General features: G+C 41.4%; 1 protein-coding gene across 6 annotated transcripts in view; it reads right to left on the bottom strand.

The window, feature by feature from the left end:
- The window catches only part of LOC133664731 (zinc finger protein 431-like), a 129424-nt gene that overhangs the window by 91541 nt on the left and 10533 nt on the right, over positions 1-27350 (bottom strand). For 2 of the 6 annotated variants that reach the window (XR_009828612.1, XM_062069592.1), the window contains exon 3: positions 6523-6777. Coding sequence is in view for 5 of the 6 variants with exons in the window: in XM_062069592.1 (XP_061925576.1) it covers positions 6523-6777 (255 nt within the window). In the remaining variant the exon portion in view is untranslated. Of the gene's footprint in view, positions 1-6522; positions 6778-14931; positions 15631-21337; positions 22299-22752; positions 25763-27350 lie in introns of those variants that run through there. The other 4 variants (XM_062069599.1, XM_062069595.1, XM_062069591.1 and 1 more) reach the window with 4 other exon arrangements.

Genomic DNA, 27350 nt, shown 5'->3' with positions numbered 1-27350 from the left:
TGTGTGTTCTAACGTGTTTTTTCACATCGTGCTTTTTTGTAAAACCCTTACCACAGACTGAACAGGAAAAAGGTTTTTCACCAGTGTGTGTTCTTATGTGTGTTTTCCAATAGTGACTATTTGAAAAACCCTCATCACAGATTGAACAGGAAAAAGGTTTTTCACCAGTGTGTGTTGTCATGTGCACTTTCAAATATTTACTTAGAACAAAACCTTTACTACAGATTGAACAGATAAAAGATTTTTCTCCAGTGTGTGTTGTCATGTGTACATTCAAATTGGGACTGTTTGTAAAACCCTTACCACAGACTGAACAGGAAAAAGGTTTTTCGCCAGTGTGTCTTCTCATGTGTACTTTCAAATGTTCCTTCCTTGAAAAAGATGAGCCACAGATTGAACAAGAAAACGGTTTTTCACCAGTGTGTGTTCTCATGTGTTCTTTCAATTTGTGAGATTCTACAAAACCTTTGCCACAGATTGAACAGGAAAAAGGTTTTTCACCAGTGTGTGTTCTCATGTGTACTTTCAAATTGTGACTTTCTACTAAACCTTTACCACAGATTGAACAGATAAAAGGTTTTTCACCAGTGTGTGCTCTCATGTGTACTTTCAAATAGTGACTGTGTACAAAAGCTTTACCACAGATTGAACAGGGAAAAGGTTTTTCTCCAGTGTGTGTTCTCATGTGTCTTTTCAGATGCCAATGGTCTTTAAAGGTTTTGTCACAGTGAGAACATTTCAAGTGAGTGTTATCAGTGTGACATGTCTTATCATCTTTGAGCTGGTCTGCTTGTGATCCTCCACAGTGGTCTCCATCAGCTTCTGTTGTCATGTGTTGTGTTGAGCTGCTGCTTGGAGGCTCCGCCTCTCTCTTCTCCTCACTTTCACCTTTGACCTCATCATCTTCACTCTTCACAGGGACACCAGTCACTGGGAACTCCACCAGTCCTTCAATATGATCTCCCTCCTGACTGATGCTGTGTTCCTCCTCTTCCTTTTTAATGTGGGTAGTCAGTGAGTCTTCCTCTTCCTTTTTACAGGGAAGGGTCTGTGTCAAAGAGGAAAAGGAGACGCCAGAGGGTCCGTGGCGTCTGGTCTTCCTCTTTAAAGGATCCTCCACCATCCTGAAGCTACACTCCTGTTTTTCAGGTAGAAGTTGTTCTTCACAGACGTCTGCAGGACACAAAATGGCAATTATTTGCAGTCTCCATTGTTCATTAAACAAATTGCAAAAGATTCACCAACACGGATGTCCAAAAACTGTGGAATTTTAAGATGAAAACAGAGCTTTTTGTATTGGATTCAATGGGCTCCGAATACTTCCGCTTCAACCGTTGACGTCACGCGCAAACGTCATCATATCGAAACGTTTTCAGCCGGAAGTTTGCCGGGGAATTTAAAATTGCACTTTATAAGTCGGCCGTATTGGCACGTGTTGCAATGTTAAGATTTCATCATTGATATATAAACTATCAGACTGCGTGGTCGCTAGCAGTGGCTTTCAGTAGGCCTTTAATTCCATAACCATTTAAGACCTTTCTTTAATGACCCACAGAAACCCTGCTAAAGCTCTTCAATTTAAACAAATGTGGACCGATCAATACAAAAATCGACAGTAACAATACCAAGTACTGTATTTTTCGGATTATAAGTCGCAGTTTTTTTCATAGTTTGGCCGGGGGTGCGACTTATGTGTGAAATAATTAACACATTACCGTAAAATATCAAATAATATTATTTATCTCATTCGCGTAAGAGACGAGGCGAATGTCAGCAATCGTCACTCACACGTCAACCAATAAGAATTTGGCGGGGGCGGGTCATGGGTGCATTGTGGGTCATGGGATGCTAACTGCTATATGCTACTGCTGTAGCTATTAAAATGGATCACATCAACATTGGTGGTAACCAGTGTCGGTTTAGTTACTGAAAACCAGTAACTAGTTACAATTACTAGTTACTTTATTTCAAAAGTAACTCAGTTACTTACACCAAAAAGTAATGCGTTACTTTGAAAAGTAACTATTTAGTTAGATCTTTTCCCCCCCCTTTTTTTTAAGGCTCCCATTAATGCCCTTTTAGCCTTCATTTCAGTACTGTTATTGCACTGGAGAATAATACCATCTGTTGATCAACTTGACATGCATTTGCATCACTGAACTCAGAAAGCAATGTGGTATACATACAACACACAAGCAATGTGGTCTGCATACAACACACAAACAATGTGGTCCACATACAACACACAAACAATGTGGTCTACATACAACACACAAGCAATGTGGTCTACATACAACACACAAAGACACAGATATGTTTCAAAGGGCCAATTTATTTCAGGCCAGAAAAAATTGACAAAACTATTTTAAATACCGTATTTTCCGCACCATAAGCCGCACCTAAAAACCACAATTTTTCTCAAAAGCTGACAGTGCGGCTAGTAACCCGGTGCGCCTTATATATGGATTAATATTAATATTTATTTTCATAAAGTTTAGGTCTCGCAACTACGGTAAACAGCCGCCATCTTTTTTCCCCATAGAAGAGGAAGCCCTTCTTCTTCTACGGTAAGCAACCGCTCCATAGAAGAGGAAGCGCTTCTTCTTCTACTGTAAGCAACCGCCAAGGTGAGCACCCGCCCCCGTAGAAGAAGAAGCGCGCGGATATTACGTTTCATTTAATTTGTGTGTTTCTGTAAAGACCACAAAATGTCTCCTACTAAGAGACACGCGTACAAGGTTCCACTGACTTTTGATATTCATGTGAACCGCACTGTGGATACAACGGGAACACGTACGGTGAATATTCGCACCACAGGCAATGAGAAGTAGTCTTTCACCGTGAGCTAGCTAGCTTGCCATGCTAACGGCCAGAAACTTTCACCCACGGTGATATTCAAAAGGAAGACCTTGCCAAAAGAGAACTTTCCAGCCGGCGTCATCATAAAAGCTAACTCGAAGGGATGGATGGATGAAGAAAAGATGAGCGAAGACACCGGGTGACTTTTTTCACGCAGCTCCGTCCCTGTTGATCTATGACTGCATGCGCGTCCACTTCACAGATGGTGCCAAAAAACAAGTGAAGCACACCGAAGAAGAATAATTCGATGGATTTGTGGATGAGTAATAACTTCAGAAAGTGAGCTTTAAATGTTTATTTTGTGTGTTGTGTGACACTAACGTATGAGCAACGTTGAGTTGTTGATGTTGCTATTGCTCTGCACTATTTTGAGTGTTACTATTTTTGTGATTGCACATTTGCACATTACATTTTGGGAGTGAACAGAATTGTTAGAACGCTGGTTTGTAATATATTATTAAAGTTTGACTGACCTATCTGACTGTTTTGTTGACATTCCCTTTAGCGTAGCGTAGGTGCGGCTAATAGCACGGGGCAGCTAATAGGTAAACAAAGTTTTGAAATATGCCGTTCATTGAACGTGCGGCTAATAACACGGGGCGCCTTATGGTGCGGAAAATACGGTAGCTGCAACATAATGGCACTTTAACTTTAACTCTAAGTAGATAGGATCTTTGATCCAAGACACAACTTACATTTAACTAAAATGTTATTTTCTTTGTGCTCGACAAAAGAAAAGTATTGAGAATGTCTCCATGTTAAAAAACTCGACTTCTGGCTTCGCCATGATGTCTTGTTAGTTGTTATGAGAGTAGCGTATGTGTGTGTGTGTGTGTGTGGCCCTTTAAGATATGACAGCATGAGAGGTGAGTGACGTTAGTGAGTGAGTGGGCGAGAGAGGTGAGGGAGCGGCGACAGTGAGTGCGTGTAGGTGCTCTAGCTTGGTGGATGGCTGCGTGCAATAAAGTCACAAAGTTGCAACAAACTGCCGGGCTCGTCATTCACCCTCAGCTGTAAAGACCCTCTTCCGGGTAAAGTGAAGGTTGTTAGACCCGAAGTACGGCTCTGGAGGAACGTCTCCCCTGCGGGGAGGCGTGCTTTCTGTGGGTGGGGGAAAGCACGCCTCTTCTTTTCCACTGGAGCGCTCCAATAAAACACACTCAGATCTTCAGTTTCTAGCCGATACTACATAAAAATAACGTAAAATAACGCAGTAACGCATCATGCAGTAACGGTAACTGAGTTACTGTATATAAAAAAATAACGCGTTAGATTACTAGTTACCGCCGAAACTAACGGCGTTACAGTAACGCGTTACTTAGTAACGCGTTAGTCCCAACACTGGTGGTAACTTATAAAAACTGAGAAGGGCTGAACTAAAATGGCACCGAAAAGGAAATCACATACTGCAGATTACAAGCTGGACGTAGTGAAATATGCACCACAAAACGGCGATCGAGCAGCAGAAAGAAAAGACGCCAGCGGCGCATACCAGGAGCGACAACGAGGAAGAAGATTTCATGGGATTTAGCGATTGGGAGTGACAGATTGTTTGGTAAACGTATAGCATGTTCTATATGTTATAGTTATTTGAATGACTCTTACCATAATATGTTACGTTAACATACCAGGCACGTTCTCAGTTGGTTATTTATGCCTCATATAACGTACACTTATTCAGCCTGTTGTTCACTATTCTTTAGACATTTTCAATTGCCTTCCAAATGTCTATTCTTGGTGTTGGCTTTTATCAAATAAATTTCCCCCAAAAATGCGACTTATGCTCGAGTGCGACTTATATATGTTTTTTTCCTTCTTTATTATGCATTTTCGGCCGGTGCGACTTATACTCCAGAGCGACTTATAATCCGAAAAATACGGTATGAGAATATAAGGTTGATACAGTGATCGATATTTTGTATTATATATTCTGTTGATTTTGTTATTGTTTACAAATTTAGTAAAAAATGAAGACTTTAAGGGCATAAACCAAATGATTTTATTCAGAGCCCTATTTAAATATTCAATTGATATTCTAACATTTTTGTCTGATTATGATTGCGAACAAAAATTGCCTCATTGAATGATCTTGAAAAATATAAATATCAGTATCCGCATTGGTATGACCGATACTGCCCTTGTAACTACTTGGTACTGGATCGATACCTACATTTGTAGTATCAGCCAGAACTTAAGTATCAAACAACAAAACAAGTGCTTATTACATTTTAACAAAAGAGAAGAATAAGTGATTATTACATTTGAACAGAAGTGTAGATAGAAACACGTTACATCAGAAAGTTCCTAAATAAAAATATTCTTAATAGAATTATTGAAACATTTCTAGGATGTATTTACGATTTTTACGAGATTTTGATAGATTTTAATACAGTCTGAGGCCGGCGTGGCTTGGTTGGTAGAGCGGCCGTGCCAGCAACTGGACAGTTCCAGGTTCGATCCTAGTCACTGCCGTTGTGTCCTTGGGCAAGGTACTTTACCCACCTGCTCCCAGTGCCACCCACACTGTTTAACTTAGATAATGGGTTTCACTATGTAAAGCACTCTGAGTCACTAAAGAAAAGCGCTAAATAAATACACTTTACTTAAAAGGAAACCGCACTTTTATTTATTTTGCCTATCAAGAACACATATTTTTCTTTTTTATGCATTCTAAATAGTAAATAAATGTGATCAAAGGTCTGCTTACAATAGAGGCTATTAGAGTCGCACTACAAAGAACTTAAAAAGCATCCAAACACCTCCATTAAGGTTTTATGTACATGCAGTAGGTATATATGTCGTTTAGTAACAGGCATATTTTTAAAAAGATGTAATATTTACATATTTTTGCTCATAAGCGCATTCATTTCAAAAACGCATCACGACGTTCGCTTTTTTTTTTTACATCACTGAATATTACACACTGCAGACTTCATGAGAGCCAATAATAATAATAAAACATTTACTGTACAAGGTCTGCTGTCACTATGACACAGACTGATAGACTCTAGTTATATTCCCGTTTAGATGAAGAATGACTCATAATCGTCGCACAGAAAAGGGGGGTGAAGCCAAGCGTCTTTTTGTGTCGTTCGCCATTGCCGGGGCTAAATTGGCTGTCAAACGGTACCAACTTGTCAGAGTACGTCCTCATCCTTCTACTATCCAGGTGAGAGGCACGATTCATGATCTGGAATAATCTTTCACCAGCACAGAGGTGAGGAAGGAGCTCACCAGCCGGTGATGTCAACATAGACACACAAGCTATAAATAGTTTGTCTGCGTTAGCACTTATAATAACAATATCACTAATACTTGGTTGGTATTCAAGCCACCAAATGCAAATGGAGTATTGTTGGCGCTTTTTGGATGGTTATAGAGGACCTCTCATTGGCTCCATTGCAAGTGGACTTTTATTTACATTTATGAGTTAGAATGTGATTTAAAAAAATATATGTATATCCATCGTCATGTCTTTTATAATGATTGTGAATGATCTCCTCTAAATTCCAGTGATTAGATTTAAGACTTGAAGTCTATGAGCATGAAGTGATGAAGCCTACTTGGATGAGAGGACAAACGTCTTCTAAGACAAAGTGAACAGTCCAGTTGTGATGGATTGAATGCCCTGAGAATAAAATGATATGTGGATGTTGTGCTTACTTGGACTGTGATGAAGCTGTGAGGACTCAGGTGGTTTGTCTTCATGCTCTTCAGTCTTCACAGAGACAACAGTCAGTGGAAACTTGCTGAAATCATTCTCCTCCTGCCCTAGAAGACACTCTCCCTCCTGAGTGATCCACACTTCCTCCTCTTCCTCTTTCATGTGGGGCGGCTGTGGATCCTCCTCTTCCTCTTTAATGTGGGGCGGCTGTGGATCCCTCTCTTCCTCTTTAATGTGAGGGGGCTGCTGGACGTCTGTTGGGTAAATAAGTAAATAAGATAATGAGAGAATAGAAATAGTTTTGGACTGACACTGTTAACACAATGACATTATTTCTGTTCTTTACTGTGTTGTGTTAAAAGTGTGTAGCAAAACAACCAATAAATACGCAGGAAATACCTCCTCTTGTCCCAGCCACTACAATTAATTCAAAAGTGGTACAGTGAGTATAAAAAAAGACTTGGAAATTTGATAGGGGGCAATTTTAAAAGGTTTTACAAGTACGAGGCAGCATTGATTGAGGCATTCTTAACTTTACATTCACTGATGTAAAGTGTTTAAATATTTTATTCTGTACACGGTCTATGACACTTAAACTTTATCTCTAAACGTATCCACGGTATTGTAAAGACCGAGTCATTACCATAACTTCAATATCATGGAAACAAAAAAAAATCCTAAATCACTTAAAAAAACATTCATGGTAGGGCTGGGCAATATATCGATATACTCGATATATCGCGGGTTTGTCTCTGTGCGATATAGAAAATGACTATATTGTGATATTCGAATATACGTTCTCACGCAGTTGCATTTAGCTGCGGGCATTACACTACAGGCTCTTGTCACTCTTTCTAGTCTCTCCTTCTCACAGAGACTTAAACAAGCGCACCTTCTTACATACGTCACATACGTATACGGCCTCGCGGAGCAAAGAGGTAGCAGCATGGTAACGTTAGATGTTGTGCGAGTGGTAACACGAGAGAAAGAAGGTGCCAATCTGGTAACAAATGAAGGGATAATTAATTCCCAAGAAAAACAGCAGGGGGTCCATCGTCTGGCGGTGGTTTGGCTTCAAGCGGGAATATGTCGAACAGACATATTTGTCAAGTCACGTGTGGGGCAAAAGCATAGCTGCGTAATGCTACAAAAAGTAGCATTACTGCTAATATGTAGCATCATTTGAAAAGTCACCTGCCAGAGAATGAAGAGTGCTTGAAACTCCGCATGTCAACATCTCCGTTCGGTGCCACACCCACAAAATGCCAAAGAAACCATTTCCAGATCAACACCGTATGAAACAAATAGTCAACAACAGAAGGAGATAACGTCCGCCGGAACCTACCACATAACAAAGGACATACACTATTTGATTTCCTATTATGCAGCTCATTTTTATTTGACACTTTTTGAAATATCTTGTGTGACATCATGCACAAAAGTGCACTTTATTTTTTTTAAACTATTGTAGTGGCGTTCTGTACAAAAAGTGCACTTTAATTTAGTGTTGTTTTGATTTGTCATCTTAGTGACATCATGCACAAAAGTGCACTAATAGCTTGTTTTAAAATGTCTCTGACAATCTAAAAAATATCGCAATATATATCGTGTATCATGACATGGCCTAAAAATATCGAGATATTAAAAAAAGGCCATATCGCCCAGCCCTAATTCATGGTATGTTTTTGTCATCATGCAAAATACTTTTATGTGGTCATTTTGTTGGCTGGGCCAAAAAGGAACTTTTACCAAAACATGTTTTACTATGTGGTGTTTTGTGGAGTATCTCCATCAATAATTCCTCTTTAGGAATTGGAGACCATCTACGATACGCTGAAGGAAAGTCAGTCACATTTATGTTCTTTGAATAAATCAAGTGTTGACTACTTTGGTTACTGAAAATAAATGTTTACTTTTACTTATTGATGCATGTAGGTCAGAATCAGGAAGTGAAATTATTAGATTTGATTACAGTATAAAATGTATTTGGTGAGTGTGTGAGTTTTGTGTAAACATGTTGATACTGGTTTACATCTTCTTGGGGACTGGAACTAGGGTTGTCCCGATCCGATATTTGGATCGGATTGGCCGCCGATATTTGCCAAAAAGTGCGTATCGGCAAGGCATGGGAAAATGCCGATCCAGATCCAGTTTTTAAAAAAATTCCGGTCCGTGTTTTCCAATGCACCGATTTAAATAATACATTCCACTTTTCTGCTGCTCCCTAATTTCCGTTCCGCATTTTACAGCACACCTTCAACACTTCCACAGGTCTGTGTCCTAACCATTAAGACGGCCATGTGAATTAAAAGTTACCGGTAAAAATGTTAGCTGTCTCTGTCCGATTTAGAAAAGGACTATATGGTGATATTGGAGTATACGTTCTCACGCAGTTGATTTTAGCTGCTAGCATTACACGACAGGTTCTTCCCGCTCTTTCCTGTGTCTCCTTCTCACAGACAGCAAAGCACCTTCTTACATACGTCACATACTGTCACGTGAGCAACGTCACATAGCAGCATGGCTAACATTAGCTGTGATGCTAGCGCAGCCGCGCGAGTGGTAATACGAATGAAGGAAGAATTAATTAATTCCCCCAAAAAACAGCAGGGGGTTCATCGTCTGGCGGTGGTTTGGAATATGTTGAACAGACAACCGTAATTTGTCAAGTGTGGAGCAAAAGCGTTGCTATAAAAAGTAGCATTACTGCTAATATGTAGCATCATTTGAAAAGTCCCCTGCTAGAGAATGAAGAGTGCTTACTCCGCATGTCAACATCTATGTTCGGTGCCGCACGCCCACACCATCAAAATGCCGAGGCAAACATTTCCAGATCAACATCGTATGAAAAAAAATAGTGATTTTTTTAGTTGTGATTTCCTTCTCTGCATGAAAGTTTAAAAGTAGCATATATTAATGCAGAATGAAGAAAAATGTTTTAATGTAGACACATAGAATCATCATACTGCTGTGATTATATGCATCAAGTGTTCATTCAAGGCTAAGGCAAAATATCCACATATATATCGTGTATCGCGATATGGCCTTAAAATATTGCAATATTAAAAAAAGGCCATATCGCCCAGCCCTAGTTCAATGATGCCATTTCTGTTTGTCATGTATAATTTTGTCTATTTTGTGTTTATACTTGAATAAACAGGTCAGTTTCTTGTTACCAACCATTGTGTATTATTCAAACTCACCTAATTCAGCTGGCTAGTGGTTATCAAGAGTACTAAAACCCTTTTCAACATGAATCTGAAAACTAAGTAGGCTAAATAACTTTAAACTTTAATACATGCTCGGATAGGCCAGTATCGGCCAGTATCGGTATCGGATCGGAAGTGCAAAAACAACATCGGTATCGGATCGGAAGTGCAAAAACCTGAATCGGGACATCCCTAACTGAAACACAGATATGTCCCGAAAGGATGCACCTATTTTTAAAACCTTCACTAAGCTGTGCCACCAACATTGTCTCACTTAGCTCATTAAGCAAACTACCAGAGTGAGTGATTCCTTTTAAACCATCATAGACCTTTTTGTTATTTCTGACCAGTCTAAGATCACCACAAGTGGAACTACTGTATGCGGCCTTAAGTGATCATTCCATGATTTTCTGTACCCGTAAAGAACATAGAACCGAGGCTGACGGCCACAAAACAAGCGAAGGTAGAATTCTCAAGACCAAGACTAGCAAGGCTTTCAATGACAAACTGGCACTTTAAGACTCACCCTTGATACTTGCAAGTACACAGGTCTTTGGGTCAATTCCTAACCTCAGAAAAGTAAATAATTTCACAGTCAAAGTGGGTGACAATATTATAACAAACGAAAATGAGATTAACTATCTTGGCTGCATCGTAGAGACTAATCTCGAAAAAATGGCTACTAAGGTAGTCAAAGAATCAACCGACAAATTCTGTTCTTACTAGTGTTGTCCCGATACCAATATTTTGGTACTTTTCTAAATAAAAGGGACCACAATAAAAGTGCATTATTGGCTTTGTTTTAACAAAAAATCTTAGGGTACATTAAACATATGTTTCTTATAGCAAGTTTGTCCTTAAATAAAATAGTGAACATACAAGACAACTTGTCTTTTAGTAGTAAGTAAGCAAACAAAAGCTCCTAATTTAGTCTGCTGACATATGCAGTAACATATTGTGTCATTTATATTCTATTATTTTGTCAAAATTATTAAGGAAAAGTGGTAGGAAATGGGTTATTAATCTACTTGTTCATTTACTGTTAATATCTACTTATTTTCTGTTTTAACATGTTCTATCTACACTTCTGTTAAAATGCAATAATCACTTATTCTTCTGTTGTTTGGATACTTCAAATTAGTTTTGGATGATACCACAAATTTGGGTATCAATCTGATACCAAGTAGTTAAAGGATTACACATTGGTCATATTCAAAGTCCTCATGTGTCCAGGGACATAGCTCCTGGGTTTGTAAACATAATATAAATGTTTAAAAAACTAAAGAAAATGTTGTGATGCCAAAAAATATTGATGTAATCATAGAAGTAGTACTTTTTAGAGGCAGTATAGTACCGACTATGATTAATTAGAATTGCGGTATTATACTAATACTGGTATACCGTACAACCCAATGTACCATGAATTGATTAACGTGGACCCGACTTAAACAAGTTGAAAAACTTATTTGGGTGTTACCATTTAGTGGTAAATTTTACGGAATATGTACTCTACTGTGCAATCTACTAATAAAAGTTTCAATCAATCAATCAATACCTAGTTCTTACATAGTATGATCACCCCGCTGGTGGGTAGAAACACACTAAATACTCTAACACAAGCACTCAATTAACCCCACTTTGACAACAGAGTTCATGGTTAGTGCTGTGACGCCTTAAAAGCCCTGAAACAAAATGATTGGGCTTTAACTCAACCGTCCATCTCAGGCTCACTTTTCCGCCAACCATTTCCTTAACGTGGGGAGGCTCTTGGTGGCCGACAGAGTACATCTTGCAGTTGGTCTGGGGCCGTACTTATCAAGCTTCTTAGAGTGCCATTTTACACTTAAGTCCTGAGAATTTGCGAAATTTAGTCCTACTCTCAAACTTAAGAATAAAAGCTTTTTATCAACGTTCTTAAGTCTAAGAATCACTCCCACTCTCCACGATATTTAAGAGACCTTCAGAGGTGTCTTAAGTGGTTAGGAGTTGCCAGCAGGGGATGGCACTGAGGCGAGAGACGTGCGCGAACGTTCAGGGAACGGAACAATGTTTTGTTTTTTTTGATGACGAGCAGCTGATAAACGGTATTGTTTAGACAGAGCGGATATTATTTTTGTCACAGATTTAATACTTTTCGATTCCTTGTTGATTTCTGCATGTGTCTGCAGTGGGCTAGTATATATAGAGCCACCCACACCAGTTTCAAATTAGTTGCCTAATTAATGAATTGGAAAGAAAATGTTATGACAGTAGCGTATGTGTGTGGCCGTGAGGTGAGTGACGTCAGTGAGTGTGTGGGCGAGAGAACAGAGGGAGCGGTAGCGTGAGTGCCGGCGGGGACTAGTTTGTTTTGTATTATTTTGTAGTTTATTGTCAAAATATACACTCCCATTGTCCACTTAAATATTTCCAAGATATTTCTTTATTCTTAAACAACGGATTCCCTTCCGTGATTGGTCATTTCTATGGACACAGAAATGACGTCACCTAAAATTCCGTTTACGGCACATAGTAATGTTGTAATTCAGCTCTGAGTGTGACACTTAAGATTCAGTCCTACACTTCGCTGAAAGTGTGAGTAAGACGCTTGATAACTAACTTTTAAGTGCAGCTTTCAGCGAAGAATTTATTTACTCTTAAGTCAACTCTTAGCAGACTTCTTAGGAGTAATTCTAAGAAGCTTGATAAGTACGGCCCCTGGTGTACAAGATACACCATACCACTAAAATACCCATGTACTTGTCTAGATACTTCAAAATATGTTCACCATTATAACACCAGAAGTAGTTGTACAAATCACATTCAACCCAGATTTCACTCCAAAAAAGGTTCTAATTTGCTTGCCTGCTATACCACCAACATGTGGAACTTCCTATCAATAGCCATAAAAAAGTGTAAATCCCTCATTTCCTTCAAAGTTGCTTTGAAAAAGACATTACAGGTTAGGGCTACTCGTAACTCGGAATATACAAAGCCTTTTGAGTTTATTTTATTTTCATTTACTTTCTTGCAGTATTTTTGTCGACTTTCAACGCAGTACTGTGTGAGTTAAAGGCCTACTGAAACCCACTACTACCGACCACGCAGTCTGATAGTTTATATATCAATGATGAAATCTTAACATTATAACACATGCCAATACGGCCGGGTTAACTTATAAAGTGACATTTTAAATTTGCCGCTAAACTTCCGGTTCGAAACGCCTCTGAGGATGACGTATGCGCGTGACGTAGCCCGACGAACACGGGTATGCCTTCCACATTGAAGCCGATATGAAAAAGCTCTGTTTTCATTTCATAATTCCACAGTATTCTGGACATCTGTGTTCGTGAATCTGTTTCAATCATGTTCATTGCATTATGGAGAAGGAAGCCAAGCAAGCAAAGAAGAAAGTTGTCGGTGCGAAATGGACGTATTTTTCGAACGTAGTCAGCCACAACAGTACACAGCCGGCGCTTCTTTGTTTACATTCCCGAAAGATGCAGTCAAGATGGAAGAACTCGGATAACAGAGACTCTAACCAGGAGGACTTTTGATTTGGATACACAGACGCCTGTAGAGAACTGGGACAACACAGACTCTTACCAGGATTACTTTGATTTGGATGACAAAGACGCAGACGTGCTACTGTGAGTATGCAGCTTTGGCTTTTTTTTGCGTATGTACGTAACTTTTTTAAAATATATAAGCTTTATGAACCTTGGGTTAGGTGAACGGTCTTTTGGGCTGAGTGATTGTGTGTGTTGATCATGTGTTTGAATTGTATTGGCGTGTTCTATGGAGCTAGGAGCTAGCAGAGGAGCTAGGAGCTAGCATAACACGTACCGTACCGTAAGTGCGCGTCACGTACGTAACTTTTTAAAAATATATAAGCTTTATGAACCTTGGGTTAGGTGAACGGTCTTTTGGGCTGAGTGATTGTGTGTGTTGATCGGGTGTTTGAATTGTATTGGCGTGTTCTATGGAGCTAGGAGCTAGCAGAGGAGCTAGGAGCTAGCATAACAAACACGCAGGTGTTATTATGCAGGATTAATTTGTGGCATATTAAATATAAGCCTGGTTGTGTTGTGGCTAATAGAGTATATATATGTCTTGTGTTTATTTACTGTTGTAGTCATTCCCAGCTGAATATCAGGTACCGTGAGTATGCAGCCTTGGCTGCTAAACATTCGATAACTTGACCGTATGTGCGCGTCACGTACGTAACTTTTTAAAAATATATAAGCTTTATGAACCTTGGGTTAGGTAAACGGTCTTTTGGGCTGAGTGATTGTGTGTGTTGATCAGGTGTTTGAATTGTATTGGCGTGTTCTATGGAGCTAGGAGCTAGCAGAGGAGCTAGGAGCTAGCATAACAAACACGCAGGTGTTTTTATGCAGGATTAATTTGTGGCATATTAAATATAAGCCTGGTTGTGTTGTGGCTAATAGAGTATATATATGTCTTGTGTTTATTTACTGTTGTAGTCATTCCCAGCTGAATATCAGGTCACCCCCGGCTCTCACAGCATCTTCCCTATCTGAATAGCTTCAACTCCCCACTAGTCCTTCACTTGCACTTTACTCATCCACAAATCTTTCATCCTCGCTCAAATTAATGGGGAAATTGTCGCTTTCTCGGTCCGAATCTCTCTCACTTCATGCGGCCATCATTGTAAACAATAGGGAACTTTGCGTATATGTTCAACTGACTACGTCACGCTACTTCCGGTAGGTGCAAGCCTTTTTTTTATCAGATACCAAAAGTTGCAATCTTTATCGTCGTTGTTCTATACTAAATCCTTTCAGCAAAAATATGGCAATATCGCGAAATGATCAAGTATGACACATAGAATAGATCTGCTATCCCCGTTTAAATAAAAAAAATTCATTTCAGTAGGCCTTTAAACACATATTTCAACTGAAACAAGCTCAGGCTTTCTTGTAGCAGAATCAGAATCAGATATACTTTATTAATAGCAGTGAATGCGTACCGTGATGAAACTGTATCATTTCCTATGCAAACTTCTCCTAACTCCTTCAATCAATCACACATTGTTACAAACAGAGGAACATCAACCTCAAACTGTCTCGTTTTCATGAAGAATCTAAATCAAAGCATTGCATCATCCCCACAAGACAAAGCATCTTCCTATTGAAGAAAAGTGTTACTAATGAAATATAAATTTAGTAAAGATGTGAGAGTAAGAAGTAAACAAACCTGTTCTGTGTAACACAACTTGATGTTTCTTGAAAACAGCGTCCAGTAGTTGATGTTGTCGCTCCTTCTCCTCTTTTGTTGGACAAAGTTCCTCCTCATACTTTGCTATCGTTCTTTCGCACATTTTCACACAATCACAACACTTTACACTCACATTTGATCTCTACTTAGCGATGTGTTGATAACGTCCGCGTTAGCAGCTAACAAGCTAAGCTAACTAGCAAGCTAAGCTAGCACAAGTGCGCTCAGACTAATGTATCCGGATACAAACAATGACTAACAATGTTTCATCTACTACACGACATATATGCGTACATGTATGCACTAAATACAAATACAAAATCAACAATGGCCAGTGGCCACGTTTAGGCCTTCTCTGTCAAACGCCATTTTGCTTTTTACTCCTTCGTCTTCTTTGGATTTCCAGCAGACTAGTATAGCATCTTAGGCCTCCACAGCTTCTTAACGGGACTTCTTCGTCCTGTCCTATGGTCCATGTTGTGATTAGCTACACACGAGAAGTATTATAGACTAATCTTTATAATAACTGGACTCTTAATTCTCAGTTTAGCCCGGGAGCTCTTTATTTATTTTACCTCTTGGTCGAACACCGGCATCTCCTCCACTTCCGGTTAGTGAAGTGCCATACATCATGTTACAGCAGTAAGGAACACTTTCACAATAAAGGTCTCAGCTGTAAACATTACATCTCCCCTCAACAAAATAAGATGTGTAAATGGAGATTATCAATGGCATGCAGAAAAACTAAGGTACTTAAACACAATTCTGAGCCGCAACATTTGAGTCATAATATGCTGTAAATCTTTAGCAGTGCAAATAACGTCGGTACACCATATAACATCAGTATATTCAAAAGTGCTGCAGTACTAAGTGTGTTACTTCTGGAACAAATGAAGAGCAATGAACATCTCGCAATGTAACTTATTAATGCAGTGCAATGTTACAAAACAGGTTTGTTTTTTTTCTTCTTTCCAATCTTTTTTTTTTTTTTTAGTTTTAGGGCAGCGATCCGCCTACACCTGGGGTCGGCAACCCGCGGCTCTAGAGCCGCATGCGGCTCTTTAGCGCCGCCCTAGTGGCTCTCTGAAGCTTTTTCAAAAATGGATGAAAAATAGAAAAAGATGAGGGGAAAAAATATATATTTTTTGTATAAATATGGTTTCTGTAGGAGGACAAACATGACACAAACCTCCCTAATTGTTATAAAGCACACTGTTTGTATTAAACATGCTTCACTGATTCGAGTATTTGGCGAGCGCCGTTTTGTCCTACTAATTTTGGCGGTCCTTGAACTCACCTTAGTTTGTTTACATGTATAACTTTGTCTGACTTTCTAGGACGTGTTTTATGCCACTTCTTTTTCTGTCTCATTTTGTCCACCAAACTTTTAACGTTGTGCGTGAATACACAAAGGTGAGTTTTGTTGATGTTATTGACTTGTGTGGAGTGCTAATCAAACATATTTGGTCACTGCATGACTGCAAGCTAATCGATGCTAACATGCTATTTAGGCTAGCTATATGTACATATTGCATCATTATGCCTCATTTGCCTCAATAATATCAACCTCAAATTACTCCTATCAACTCTCAAAAAGCAATGCAATAAATTAAGAAATAAGTCAACCAACCTGACTAAATCCTTAAAAAAAAATTACATTAACGACAAAATAGAGGAAAACACAAATAAGCCACGTGAGCTCTGGAAAATTCTCAACAACCAGCTTCCTGGTTGCAGCCAGAAACTTAAAACAAGACTCACCAACATCAGCATCAAGGAGGGTGACTCCCTCATTACAGACAAAATGGAGGTAGCTAGCAGACTTAACATCTTTTTCACCAGCATAGCCGCAACCCTTGTCAACAAGCTGTCCCACCACTCTGGTCGCTTTGGTGTAGAACACATTTAAGCCTTCTACAGAAAGCTAGGAGTATCCAACGATGATTTCAAATTAGAAATGGTCACAGCTGATGAGGTGTTTAAAAAATTGAGCGCGCTCCACCCTAACAAGGCCACCGGCCTTGATAATATTCCCTCCAGATTCCTCAGGGACTCTGCCTCCATCATTGCCCCGATCATCACGCACATAATAAACCTATCAATTACACAAGGCAAGGAACCAAAAGATTTTAAGATTGCAAGAGTAACTCCCCTCTTTAAAAAAGGAAGCAAATTGGAACCTGGCAACTACCGACCTGTTTCTATTCTCAGTTCCATTTCGAAAGTAATGGAAAAAATGGTTTATGAACAGGTCGATAGTTACCTTGCCACTAATAAACTCATGTACACATTCCAATCCGGCTTCAGAACTAACCACTCCACTGACACATGCCTTCTCTATCTGACCGACCACATCAAACATGAGGTGGACGCGGGCAAATACTGCGGCATGGTCATGCTGGACCATCAGAAGGCCTTTGACACCGTTAACCACACTATACTGTTGGATAAGCTCAGAGCAATCGGATTTAACAAAAACTCATGGAGCTGGATGCAATCTTACTTGGAGGGGAGGGAGCAGGTGGTAGAGGTGAACGGCACCGTGTCCCCCCCCCCTCTCGGTGAGCTGTGGAGTCCCCCAAGGCAGTATATTGGGACCTTTACTGTTTCTAATATACATAAACGACATGTCATCGGCATGCGACTGTGAATTGTTTTTGTTTGCGGATGACTCTGCCTTGCTGGTATCCGGCAAGGACAAGTCACAGGTGGAGAAAATCCTCAGTGCTGAGCTCTGTAGAACTTGCACCTGGCTCGCTGACAACAAGCTATCCATACACTTGGGTAAAACAGAATCCATCCTGTTTGGGTCCCACATCAACCTCAAGAAAGTCAATGACTTCACCATAAAAGTGGGTGACATTGTTATCACCAGGAAAGATGAGGTCACCTACCTAGGTTCCATTCTAGAGGCTAACCTTTCCTGTGATAAAATGGCAACCAAGGTAATCAAAAAGGTTAACCAACGAACGAGATTTCTCTACAGAATCTCCTCTCTGGTCAACAAAAGCACCTTGAGGATTCTGGCGGGAACTCTCGTTCAACCCTTTTTCGATTACGCATGCACCTCCTGGTACCCTAGCACCTCCAAAACCCTCAAATCTAAACTCCAAACATCTCAGAACAAGCTAGTCAGGTTACTGGTAGACCTCCACCCCAGATCCCACCTCACTCCTACCCACTTCTCTAAAGTGGGCTGGCTCAAGGTGGAGGACAGAGTTAAACAACTAGCACTGAGCCTAGTCTATAAAATGAACAGTCTTTTCTGCTAAGCCGTTGCTCTGCGGGTAATGCGGGCTCGAGGTGATGTGTTGTAAACCCCATGACTCTGCGAACTGCTTGAATTCACTTGAGTTGTAACATGGCCCATTATCACTGATGACTCGGCGGGCGATTCCTTGCCTAGAAAACACCGCTTTCATCTTGTGAATGACAGCGGCTGTGGTGATGTTATGCAGGCGCTCAATTTCAAAGTATCTGCTGAGGTAGTCACAGATGATGATGTAGTTCTCAGAGTTCCATGTGAATAGATCTGTTGCTACAGTCTCCCATGGGGTCTCTGGAATGTCATGTGAGAGCATGGGTTCTTTGGTGTTGGCATTACGATGTGTTTGGCATATGTCACATCTTTGGACTGTTTCCTCAATCTGTTGACCCATGCCAGGCCAAAACATTATGTCTCTTGCCCTGTGTTTGCTCTTCTCAACTCCTAAATGTCCTGTGTGGATGCATTTTAGCATGTGTGGTCTGAGCTTGTGTGGAATGATTATTTTCTCACCCTTTAGGAGGATCCCATCGGCTTTTGTGATCTCGTCACGGTGGTTCCAGTAATCGCTGACGAGTGGGTGACATCGTTTTCGTGTCTCCGGCCAGCCTGACCGGATGACTTGCTTTAGCTTAGAGAGCTGCTCGTCCTGAGCTGTCTCCATTTTGATGTTGTCCAGCCTGTCAGTACTCACCGGGGCTGTGCTAATGACAGTATGCACTTGTGTCTCTATAGCCTCGGATAGAGACTTGTCCTCTTCATCCATGGACTTTCTCGACAGTGTGTCGGCTACAGGGATCTCTTTGCCTGGTCTGTGGGTGAGAGTTAAGCTGTATTTTTGCAATGCAAGCATCATGCGCTGTAAACGCGGTGGAGCAAGGGCTAGGGGTTTGCGGAGAATGGTCTCTAGCGGTTTGTGGTCTGATTCCACAGTTATGTTTCGCCCATAGAGGTACTCATGGAACCTCTTACACCCATACAGGACTGCATACAGCTCCTTCTCGATTTGGGCGTAATTTTGCTCTGTGCTGGTGAGCAGCTTGGATGCATATGCTACAGGTCTTCCTTCCTGCATGATGGTTGCACCCAGGCCGTTTTTTGACGCATCCACTTGCAGTGTCACTTCTTTTTCAGGATCAAAGTAAGCCAACACTGGCCCTGGCTCCGCTGTGATGATCTCTTTCATCTTCTGAAACGCATTATCATGAATAGTGCCCCATATGAACTCTGTGTCCTGTCTTAGCAGTAGTCGGAGTGGTGCACACACCTCAGATAGGTTGGGTGCAAATCTCGCTAGATAGTTGACCATGCCTAGCACGGTTTCAAGCTCTGCCTCACTTGTTGGCGGTGGCATGTCTCTGATGGCTTTCACCTTAAGTGGGTCTGGTTTCAAACCGTTGGCTTTGAGCTTATGGCCAAAGTAGCTAACCTCTGAAACACAAATGCGGCATTTATCTGGATACAGTCGTATGCCTCTCTTTCTGGTGCGGTCGAGCATGGCCCGGAGATTGCTGTCGTGTTCCTGCTTTGTTTTTCCAAACACGATGATGTCGTCAACGATGCCAGCTACTCCTCTCAGGCCTTCGTATGTCTCATCCACCCTCCTCTGGAACTCGTCCTGGGCGGACACGATGCCGAAAGGCAGCCTGAGGAAACGGTATCTTCCAAAATTGGTGTTAAATGTAGTGAGCAGGGAGGATTCCTCACTTTACTTGATTGCTCTATACCCTGATCTTGCGTCTAGGATGCTGAAATACTTTGCCCATGCTAACTTGGATGTCACGTGTGGGTGGGGGGTAATATGGCCTCATTATTGCCTTGTTTACTCAGTGGCCTAGTGGTTAGAGTGTCCGCCCTGAGATCGGTAGGTTGTGAGTTCAAACCCCGGCCGGGTCATACCAAAGACTATAAAAATGGGACCCATTACCTCCCTGCTTGGCACTCAGCATCAAGGGTTGGAATTGGGGGTTAAACCACCAAAAATGATTCCCGGGCGCGGCTACGCTGCTGCCCACTGCTCCCCTCACCTCCCAGGGGGTGATCAAGGGGATGGGTCAAATGCAGAGTGCAAATTTCACCACACCTAGTGTGTGTGTGACAATCATTGGTACTTTAACTTTTAACTTTATGGGTCTTGGGTCTAGGCACACTCTGAGTTTGCGTGTCTTGGGCTTTTCGCACACTACTAGGGCATTAACCCACTGAGTGGGCTCTGTCACCTTGCATATTATTCTGTCCCTTTCCATGTTGTCTAGCTCTATTTTTAGACAGTCTTTAAGAGCAAATGGTACCCTCCGTGGTGGGCAGACAACTGTTGCTACTTTGGGGTCTATTCTGAAATTGCATTCACCTGGGAATGTGCCGATGCCTTTAAAAACATCTGAGTACTCACTTAGGATGTGGTCTGACTGGGTGCTGTTCCCTTCGTCACTGTCGACTGCGTACACTACTTTGATGAGTCCCAGGGCCTTGCAGGCTTTGTAGCCTAGGATGGGTGGGCCTTTACAGTTCACTATGTAGAACTTTTCTGTGGTTGACTTAGCTTTGTATGTACTTGCTATTTTGCAGTAGCCGTTCACTTCCAGCGCATGTCCGCCGTAGCCTGTTAACTTACGGTCAGCAGTCATTAATTGTGTGCTGGGCATTAGCGCATTAAAGTCTTTGGCTGGTATCACACTTGCTTGTGCCCCAGTGTCTAGCTTAAAAGTCAATTTTCTGTTCTGTAGCCCCAATCCAATGGCTGCATATGCACTTTCCTCATCTTTTTTTTCTGTAGTAACACTGTCCACAAATAGTTCTGAGCTATCATATTCATTGTCTTCACCAACTGTGTGGATTTCTCTGTGCACTGTTCTACCTTGGGTGTGGGACTTAGTTTTGCACACTTTTGCATTGTGATTGAATTTTCGACACTTTAAACATTGTTTACCTTTTGCTGGGCACTCTGTTGATTTATTGTGGTGTCCTCCACACTTGCTGCAGGCATTTTCATGCACTTTTGGGCTGTCATGGTGCCTGCCAGCTCCCTTTATGAAACTTGGCCTTCCAGGTTTGCGGTGGATTGCGTGTACTTCGTGGCTACCGTTAGCCATAGCCTTTAGCTGCACTTGTGATAGCTCATGGGAGCGGGCTATATCGATCGTTTTTTCGAGCGTGAGCTCCGGCCCCTGGCTGAGTAGTTTTTCGCGCACTCTGGGTGAGTTGGTAGCGAAAATTATACGGTCCCTGACCATCTCGTCGCTGTCTGTGTAGTTACAGTCTTTAACTAGTAGCTTGAGATCTGTCACAAAGTGCTCAAATGACTCAGTTTCCTTGCGTCTCTCCTGGAATTTATATCTTGCAAATATAGGGTTTGCTTTCGGGGTGAGGTATTCTGAGAATCTGTCGTAGTATGTTTTTAGCAACTTAGCTTCATCTTCAGTCAGTGTCCACGTGTTGCTGATGTCCCGTCCTTTGTCGTCGATCCACAGCAGAAGAAAGCTGCATTTTTCCTCTTCTGCTCTCTGTTTGAGCGGTCCTGTGAACATGAGTTCTGCATGTTGCTTGAATCTCGCATCTGGTAGGTTAGATGAATCCCAGTCCATCTTCGGGGTAGGTACGCCAAACGCTTCCATTGTTGACTTCTTACCCACCTTTTTTTTTCGACGAGTTTACTTTTTTCTCGCGGGTTCGTAGTCTTATTACTTTTACTCTGACACCATGTTGTGATTAGCTACACACGAGAAGTATAATAAACTAATCTTTATAATAACTGGACTCTTAATTCTCAGTTTAGCCCGGGAGCTCTTTATTTATTTTACCTCTTGGTCGAACACCGGCATCTCCTCCACTTCCGGTTAGTGAAGTGCCATACATCCTGTTACAGCAGTAAGGAACAGACTTTCACAATAAAGGTCTCAGCTGTAAACATTACAGTCCATACTACATTCTACAGTGCAGGAGGTCGCGCTATCAACCTTTCAATGGACCACTTCCAAGTTGGCTTCGTCGTTCTTCTTTTTTTCTGTTTAATGGCGGTTAGGGTACATGGAGGCACTAGGACCGCTCTTTGTGGTCGCAGGAAGCGCAGCAGAAAGTTTCCCTGGAGAAAGAAATAGGTGAGTGACTAAGCTTTTTATTGTATTTTTATTTTGTATTTTATATATATATATATATATATATATATATATATAAATATATATATAAATATATATATATAAATATATATATATATATATATATATTTTTTTTTTTTTCCACCACAGGCTGTGCTTTTAACATACTCCTAATACGTGTTTCCTATTGTTATTCTTTTCTTTATTATCAATCAGAACTGTCACCAGTGACGTGCGGTGAGGTTCATGGCTGGTGAGGCACTGACTTCATCACAGTCAAATTTGCAAAAATATGAACCCTAAAGAGTATCTTATTCACCATTTGATTGGCAGCAGGTAACACGTTATGTTTAAAAGCTCATACCAGCATTCTTTACACATATAAACTGAAGCACACAAAAAAGCACATTTAATAAAAAAATAACGTTATTATGGTCTTACCTTTACTTATAAATGAAGTCCATGCGCCGCTCCTTCTGAACAAAAGCATCGATAACTTGTTTATAGAAGTCTTCCTTATCTTTCTTCAGTTGTAAAAGTCTTTCTGTCTCGATGGAGATCACTGCCAGGGAAGAAAGTCGTCCTTGATCGGTCCTGTTCCGACTGTATGTTTTGATTCTTTTCAGTGCTGAGAATGACCGCTCCTCCGATGCTGTAGTAGCTGGAACAGTGAGCACTAGCTGGAGTAACTTTGTCGCCTCAGGAACAGTTTGGATGAGGTCCTTCTGGGCCAAAAAGCTGAGAAGCTGTCCAGGAGATTTACATTCATCCCTCACCGTTTGTGAGCTATACAGTCCAACAAGATCCGCCTTTAGTTGCACAAAGTCAAAGAATCTGGCATATTTTGACAGGCTCTGCAGTTTTGTGTCATCAAAATGTTTTGACATTTCACTGAAATTTGAACAATCAACCAAACCAAGGAAAGCCAGCTCACCAAAATGATCAAACCTAGCCTTCATTTGATAGCTTATGTCATCCAGAATGTTACAGAACACTCGTTTTCGTTCAAATCTAATTGACTGTCTGTCTCCACTCTCTGCCAGGCCAAGTGCGCTGCATTTCTTCTCAAATCGGTCACAGAAACTTTTGAACTCCAGTCTCATGCGCTCGAGAGCTTCAATGGTGTCGCGGATGGGTGCAAGACAATATTCAATGTCCATCACTTTGTTTTGCAGCACTCTACAAAGTGCACTAGTCTCATTGAAAATGTACTCATATACCATAAGGAGAAAGCATGTAGATGCTTTTGACAGCCACTGATCGTATCCTGCTGCCATCATCAGCGTGTCATTATCCCAGCTGTCAGGATTTTCAATGATGATGTGAAATAACGAGCGCAGATCATCGTGGTGCATGCTTATTGTCTGCAGCAGCCTAGAGTTAGAGCTCCATCTTGTGGGCGCTGCTCTGGGTAAACGGCGCTTGACAACATCATCCAGCAAGTGAGTGCGCTTTGTGGACTTGCTGAAAAATGAGGCTAGTCCCTCAGCTGTTTTAAAAAACGTGCGACACTCGGGCATGCACTTTGCTGAATGCAATAGCACTAAGTTCAGCTTGTGTGCGTAACAGTGGGTGAACATGGCTTCGGGCACTCTTTCTTTAATTTTAGCTTGCACGCCATTAAGCTCTGAGGCCATTACAGCGGCCCCATCATAGGTCTGAGCTACAAGCTTTTCAACACAGTGATACTTCTCCAACACTCCCAGGACATACTCAGCAATGGCAGGAGCGCGTCGGTCATTACGGACGTCATCAAATCCCAAAAACGCCTCCCTCACCTCACAGCCTGCTTCAGTTGTAGCCACATACCGTAATATGACAGAAATCTGAGCTTGGTTTGTGACATCTGTGGTCTCGTCCACTTCTACAGCAACAAATGGGGCTGCACTGATCTCCTTTTTAATGTCATTTCTAACGACATCCCCAACTGCTTCGATTAAATCATTCTGTATTCCATTTGACAAACCAGAAAATACAGTGGATGTCTCCAAATGCCTAGCTAGCCTGTCATCCTTCTCAACAATAGCATGCAAGAGTTCAACATAGTTGCCACGATTGGTAGAGCCTGTACTTTCTTCATTTCCACGGAATGCCAGTTGCTGTTTGGCGAGGAAGCAGGTGACATTGATGAGGTCTTTTAAAATCCCTCGGTTCTCTTTTACCTTAGCATTGTGGGTGCTGATGTTGAGTCTTTGCTGTTCATCCAAAGCCAAGTCTATCCTGGACACCCTGAACGTTTTGAGCGCGATCTGGCTTTGAATGTGAGTGGTCGACCGCTCATGTTTGATGAGGCTTCTCTGCAAATTCTTCAGGTCACAATATCCCATCTGAGTCCAGGCATTGTCACAAGAAGAGAAAAGAAGACAGGAAAAGCAGAAAAGGCGGTTTCTTGCTGGACATCCACACAGCCAGCCTTTTCGTGTGTACCACACCGTTTGAAAAGAACGGGTCTTCTGTCCCGAAGTCTGATGCAAACCTTTTAGCTTTGGCATTGGTCTTCCTTTAATTATTACGTCCTGCTTCGATTGAAAGTCCAGTTTAGAAAAGTGTTTTATTTTAGATATGTAATCCTCCATGTTATAAGTCCAGGCGAGAGGAAACAATAAACGATCGCTGCCGCTGCACTTGGCAGTGTGTGTTCTCATGTGTACTTTCAAATTTTGACTTTGTGCAAAACCTTTACTACACAGTGAACAGGTAAAAGGTTTTTCTCCTGTGTGTGTTCTCTTGTGTACTTTCAAATGTTCACCTTGGACACAACTTGAATTACACGCAGAACACTTAAGGTTTTCCCCAGTGTATCTTTTCGGGTGTTCTTTCAAACCTTGACTTCGTACATAACTTGAATCACACACAGAACACGAAAAAGTTGTTTCTCCTTTATGTGTTCTTGTGTGCTCTTTCATATTTTCCTTCCTTGTAAAAGATAAGCCACAGATTGAACAAGAAAAAGGTTTCTTTCCAGTGTGTGTTCTCTTGTGTCTTTTCAGATGACTATGGCTTTTAAAGGTTTTGTCACAGTGAGAACATTTGAAGTGAGTGTTGTCAGTGTGACATGTCTTATCATCTTTAGAGTCTTCATCATCAGTGTCAGGAGAGTGTGACGTTGTGTCCTCACTATCTGATAGTGGAGCTAAGAGCTTGTCTGCTTGTGATCCTCCATAGTGGTCTCCATCAGCTTCTGTTATGTGTTGTGTTGAGCTGCTGCTTGGAGGCTCCGCCTCTCTCTTCTCCTCACTTTCACCTTTGACCTCATCATCTTCACTCTTCACAGGGACACCAGTCACTGGGAACTCCACCAGTCCTTCAAGATGATCTGCCTCCTGACTGATGCTGTGTTCCTCCTCTTTCTTTTTAATGTGGGGGGTCAGTGAGTCTGGTGATGGATCCTCCTTCACCATCCTGAAGCTACACTCCTGGTTTTCAGGCAGAAGTTGTTCTTCACAGACGTCTGCAGGACACAAAATGACAAATATGCTTGAGAAATGTCCAGATTTGCTCAGTCACATGAGGCATTCAGTAAGTTCACATGTTCACAATTCATATAATAACAAGTTATTATATGAATTGGCCTGAAAACAAACACACTGCTCTTCACAACATTATTCACAGGAAAAGAAGACCACTTTTTACAAGGTATGTGCAATATGGCCTAAAATCTATATTGCGATAAATTCCCTTCCACCTGAGTGCAGCTGGGATAGGCTCCAGTGCCTCCTGTGATTTTAAAGGCCTACTGAAACCCACCACTACCGACCACGCAGTCTGATAGTTTATATATCAATGATGAAATCTTAACATTGCAACACATGCCAATACGGCCGGGTTAACTTATAAAGTGCAATTTTAAATTTCCCGCTAAACTTCCTTTTGAAAATTATTTTGGATGATGACGTATGCGCGTGACGTAGCCAGTGAAACAGAGGTATGGCTCCCCCATTGAAGCCAATACAAACTAGCTCTGTTTTCATCTCATTATTCTGGACATCTGTGTTGGTGAATCTGTTGCAATTTGTTCATTGCATTATGGAGAAAGAAGCCGAGCAAGCAAAGAAGAAAGTTGTCGGTGCGAAGCGGAGTATTTTGCGAGGGAAGTCAGCAACACAACACAGCCGGTGTTTCTTTGTTTACATTCCCGAAAGATGCAGTCAAGATGGAAGAACTCGGACAACAGAGACTCTTACCAGGAGGACTTTGACTTCGATACACAGACGCCTGTAGAGAACTGGGACAACACAGACTCTTACCAGGATTACTTTGATTTGGATACACAGACGCAGAACCGTGAGTACGCAGCTGCGCTTCCAAACATTTGATCGCTTGCCCGTACGTGCGTGTCACGTACGTAACTTTGGTTAAATATATAAGCTTTATGAACCTTGGGTTAGGTGAACGGTCCTTTGGGCTGAGTGATTGTGTGTGTTGTGCAGGTGTTTGAATTGTATTGGCGGGTTGTATGGACGGGAGCTAGAAGCTAGGAGCTAGCATAACAAACACCTAGGTGTTTTTATGCGGAATTAATTTGTGGCATATTAAATATAAGCCTGGTTGTGTTGTGGCTAATGGAGTATATATATGTCTTGTGTTTATTTACTGTTGTAGTCATTCCCAGCTGAATATCAGGTCCCACCCTCGCGCTTCCAAACATTTGATCGCTTGCCCGTACGTGCGAGTCACGTACGTAACTTTGGTTAAATATATAAGCTTTATGAACCTTGGGTTAGGTGAATGGTACTTTGGGCTGAGTGATTGTGTGTGTTGTGCAGGTGTTTGAATTGTATTGGCGGGTTATTAAAGTTAAAGTTAAAGTACCAATGATTGTCACACACACACTAGGTGTGGTGAAATGTGTCCTCTGCATTTGACCCATCCCCTTGATCACCCCCTGGGAGGTGAGGGGAGCAGTGGGCAGCAGCGTAGCGCGCCCGGGAATCATTTTTGGTGATTTAACCCCCAATTCCAACCCTTGATGCTGAGTGCCAAGCAGGGAGGTAATGGGTCCCATTTTTATAGTCTTTGGTATGACCCGGCCGGGGTTT

This window comes from Entelurus aequoreus, linkage group LG14 (genome assembly GCF_033978785.1).
Source record: "Entelurus aequoreus isolate RoL-2023_Sb linkage group LG14, RoL_Eaeq_v1.1, whole genome shotgun sequence".
NCBI lineage: Eukaryota > Metazoa > Chordata > Actinopteri > Syngnathiformes > Syngnathidae > Entelurus > Entelurus aequoreus.
Note: the sequence above shows the minus strand (reverse complement) of the source record. Positions and strands in the feature narration are given on the sequence as shown.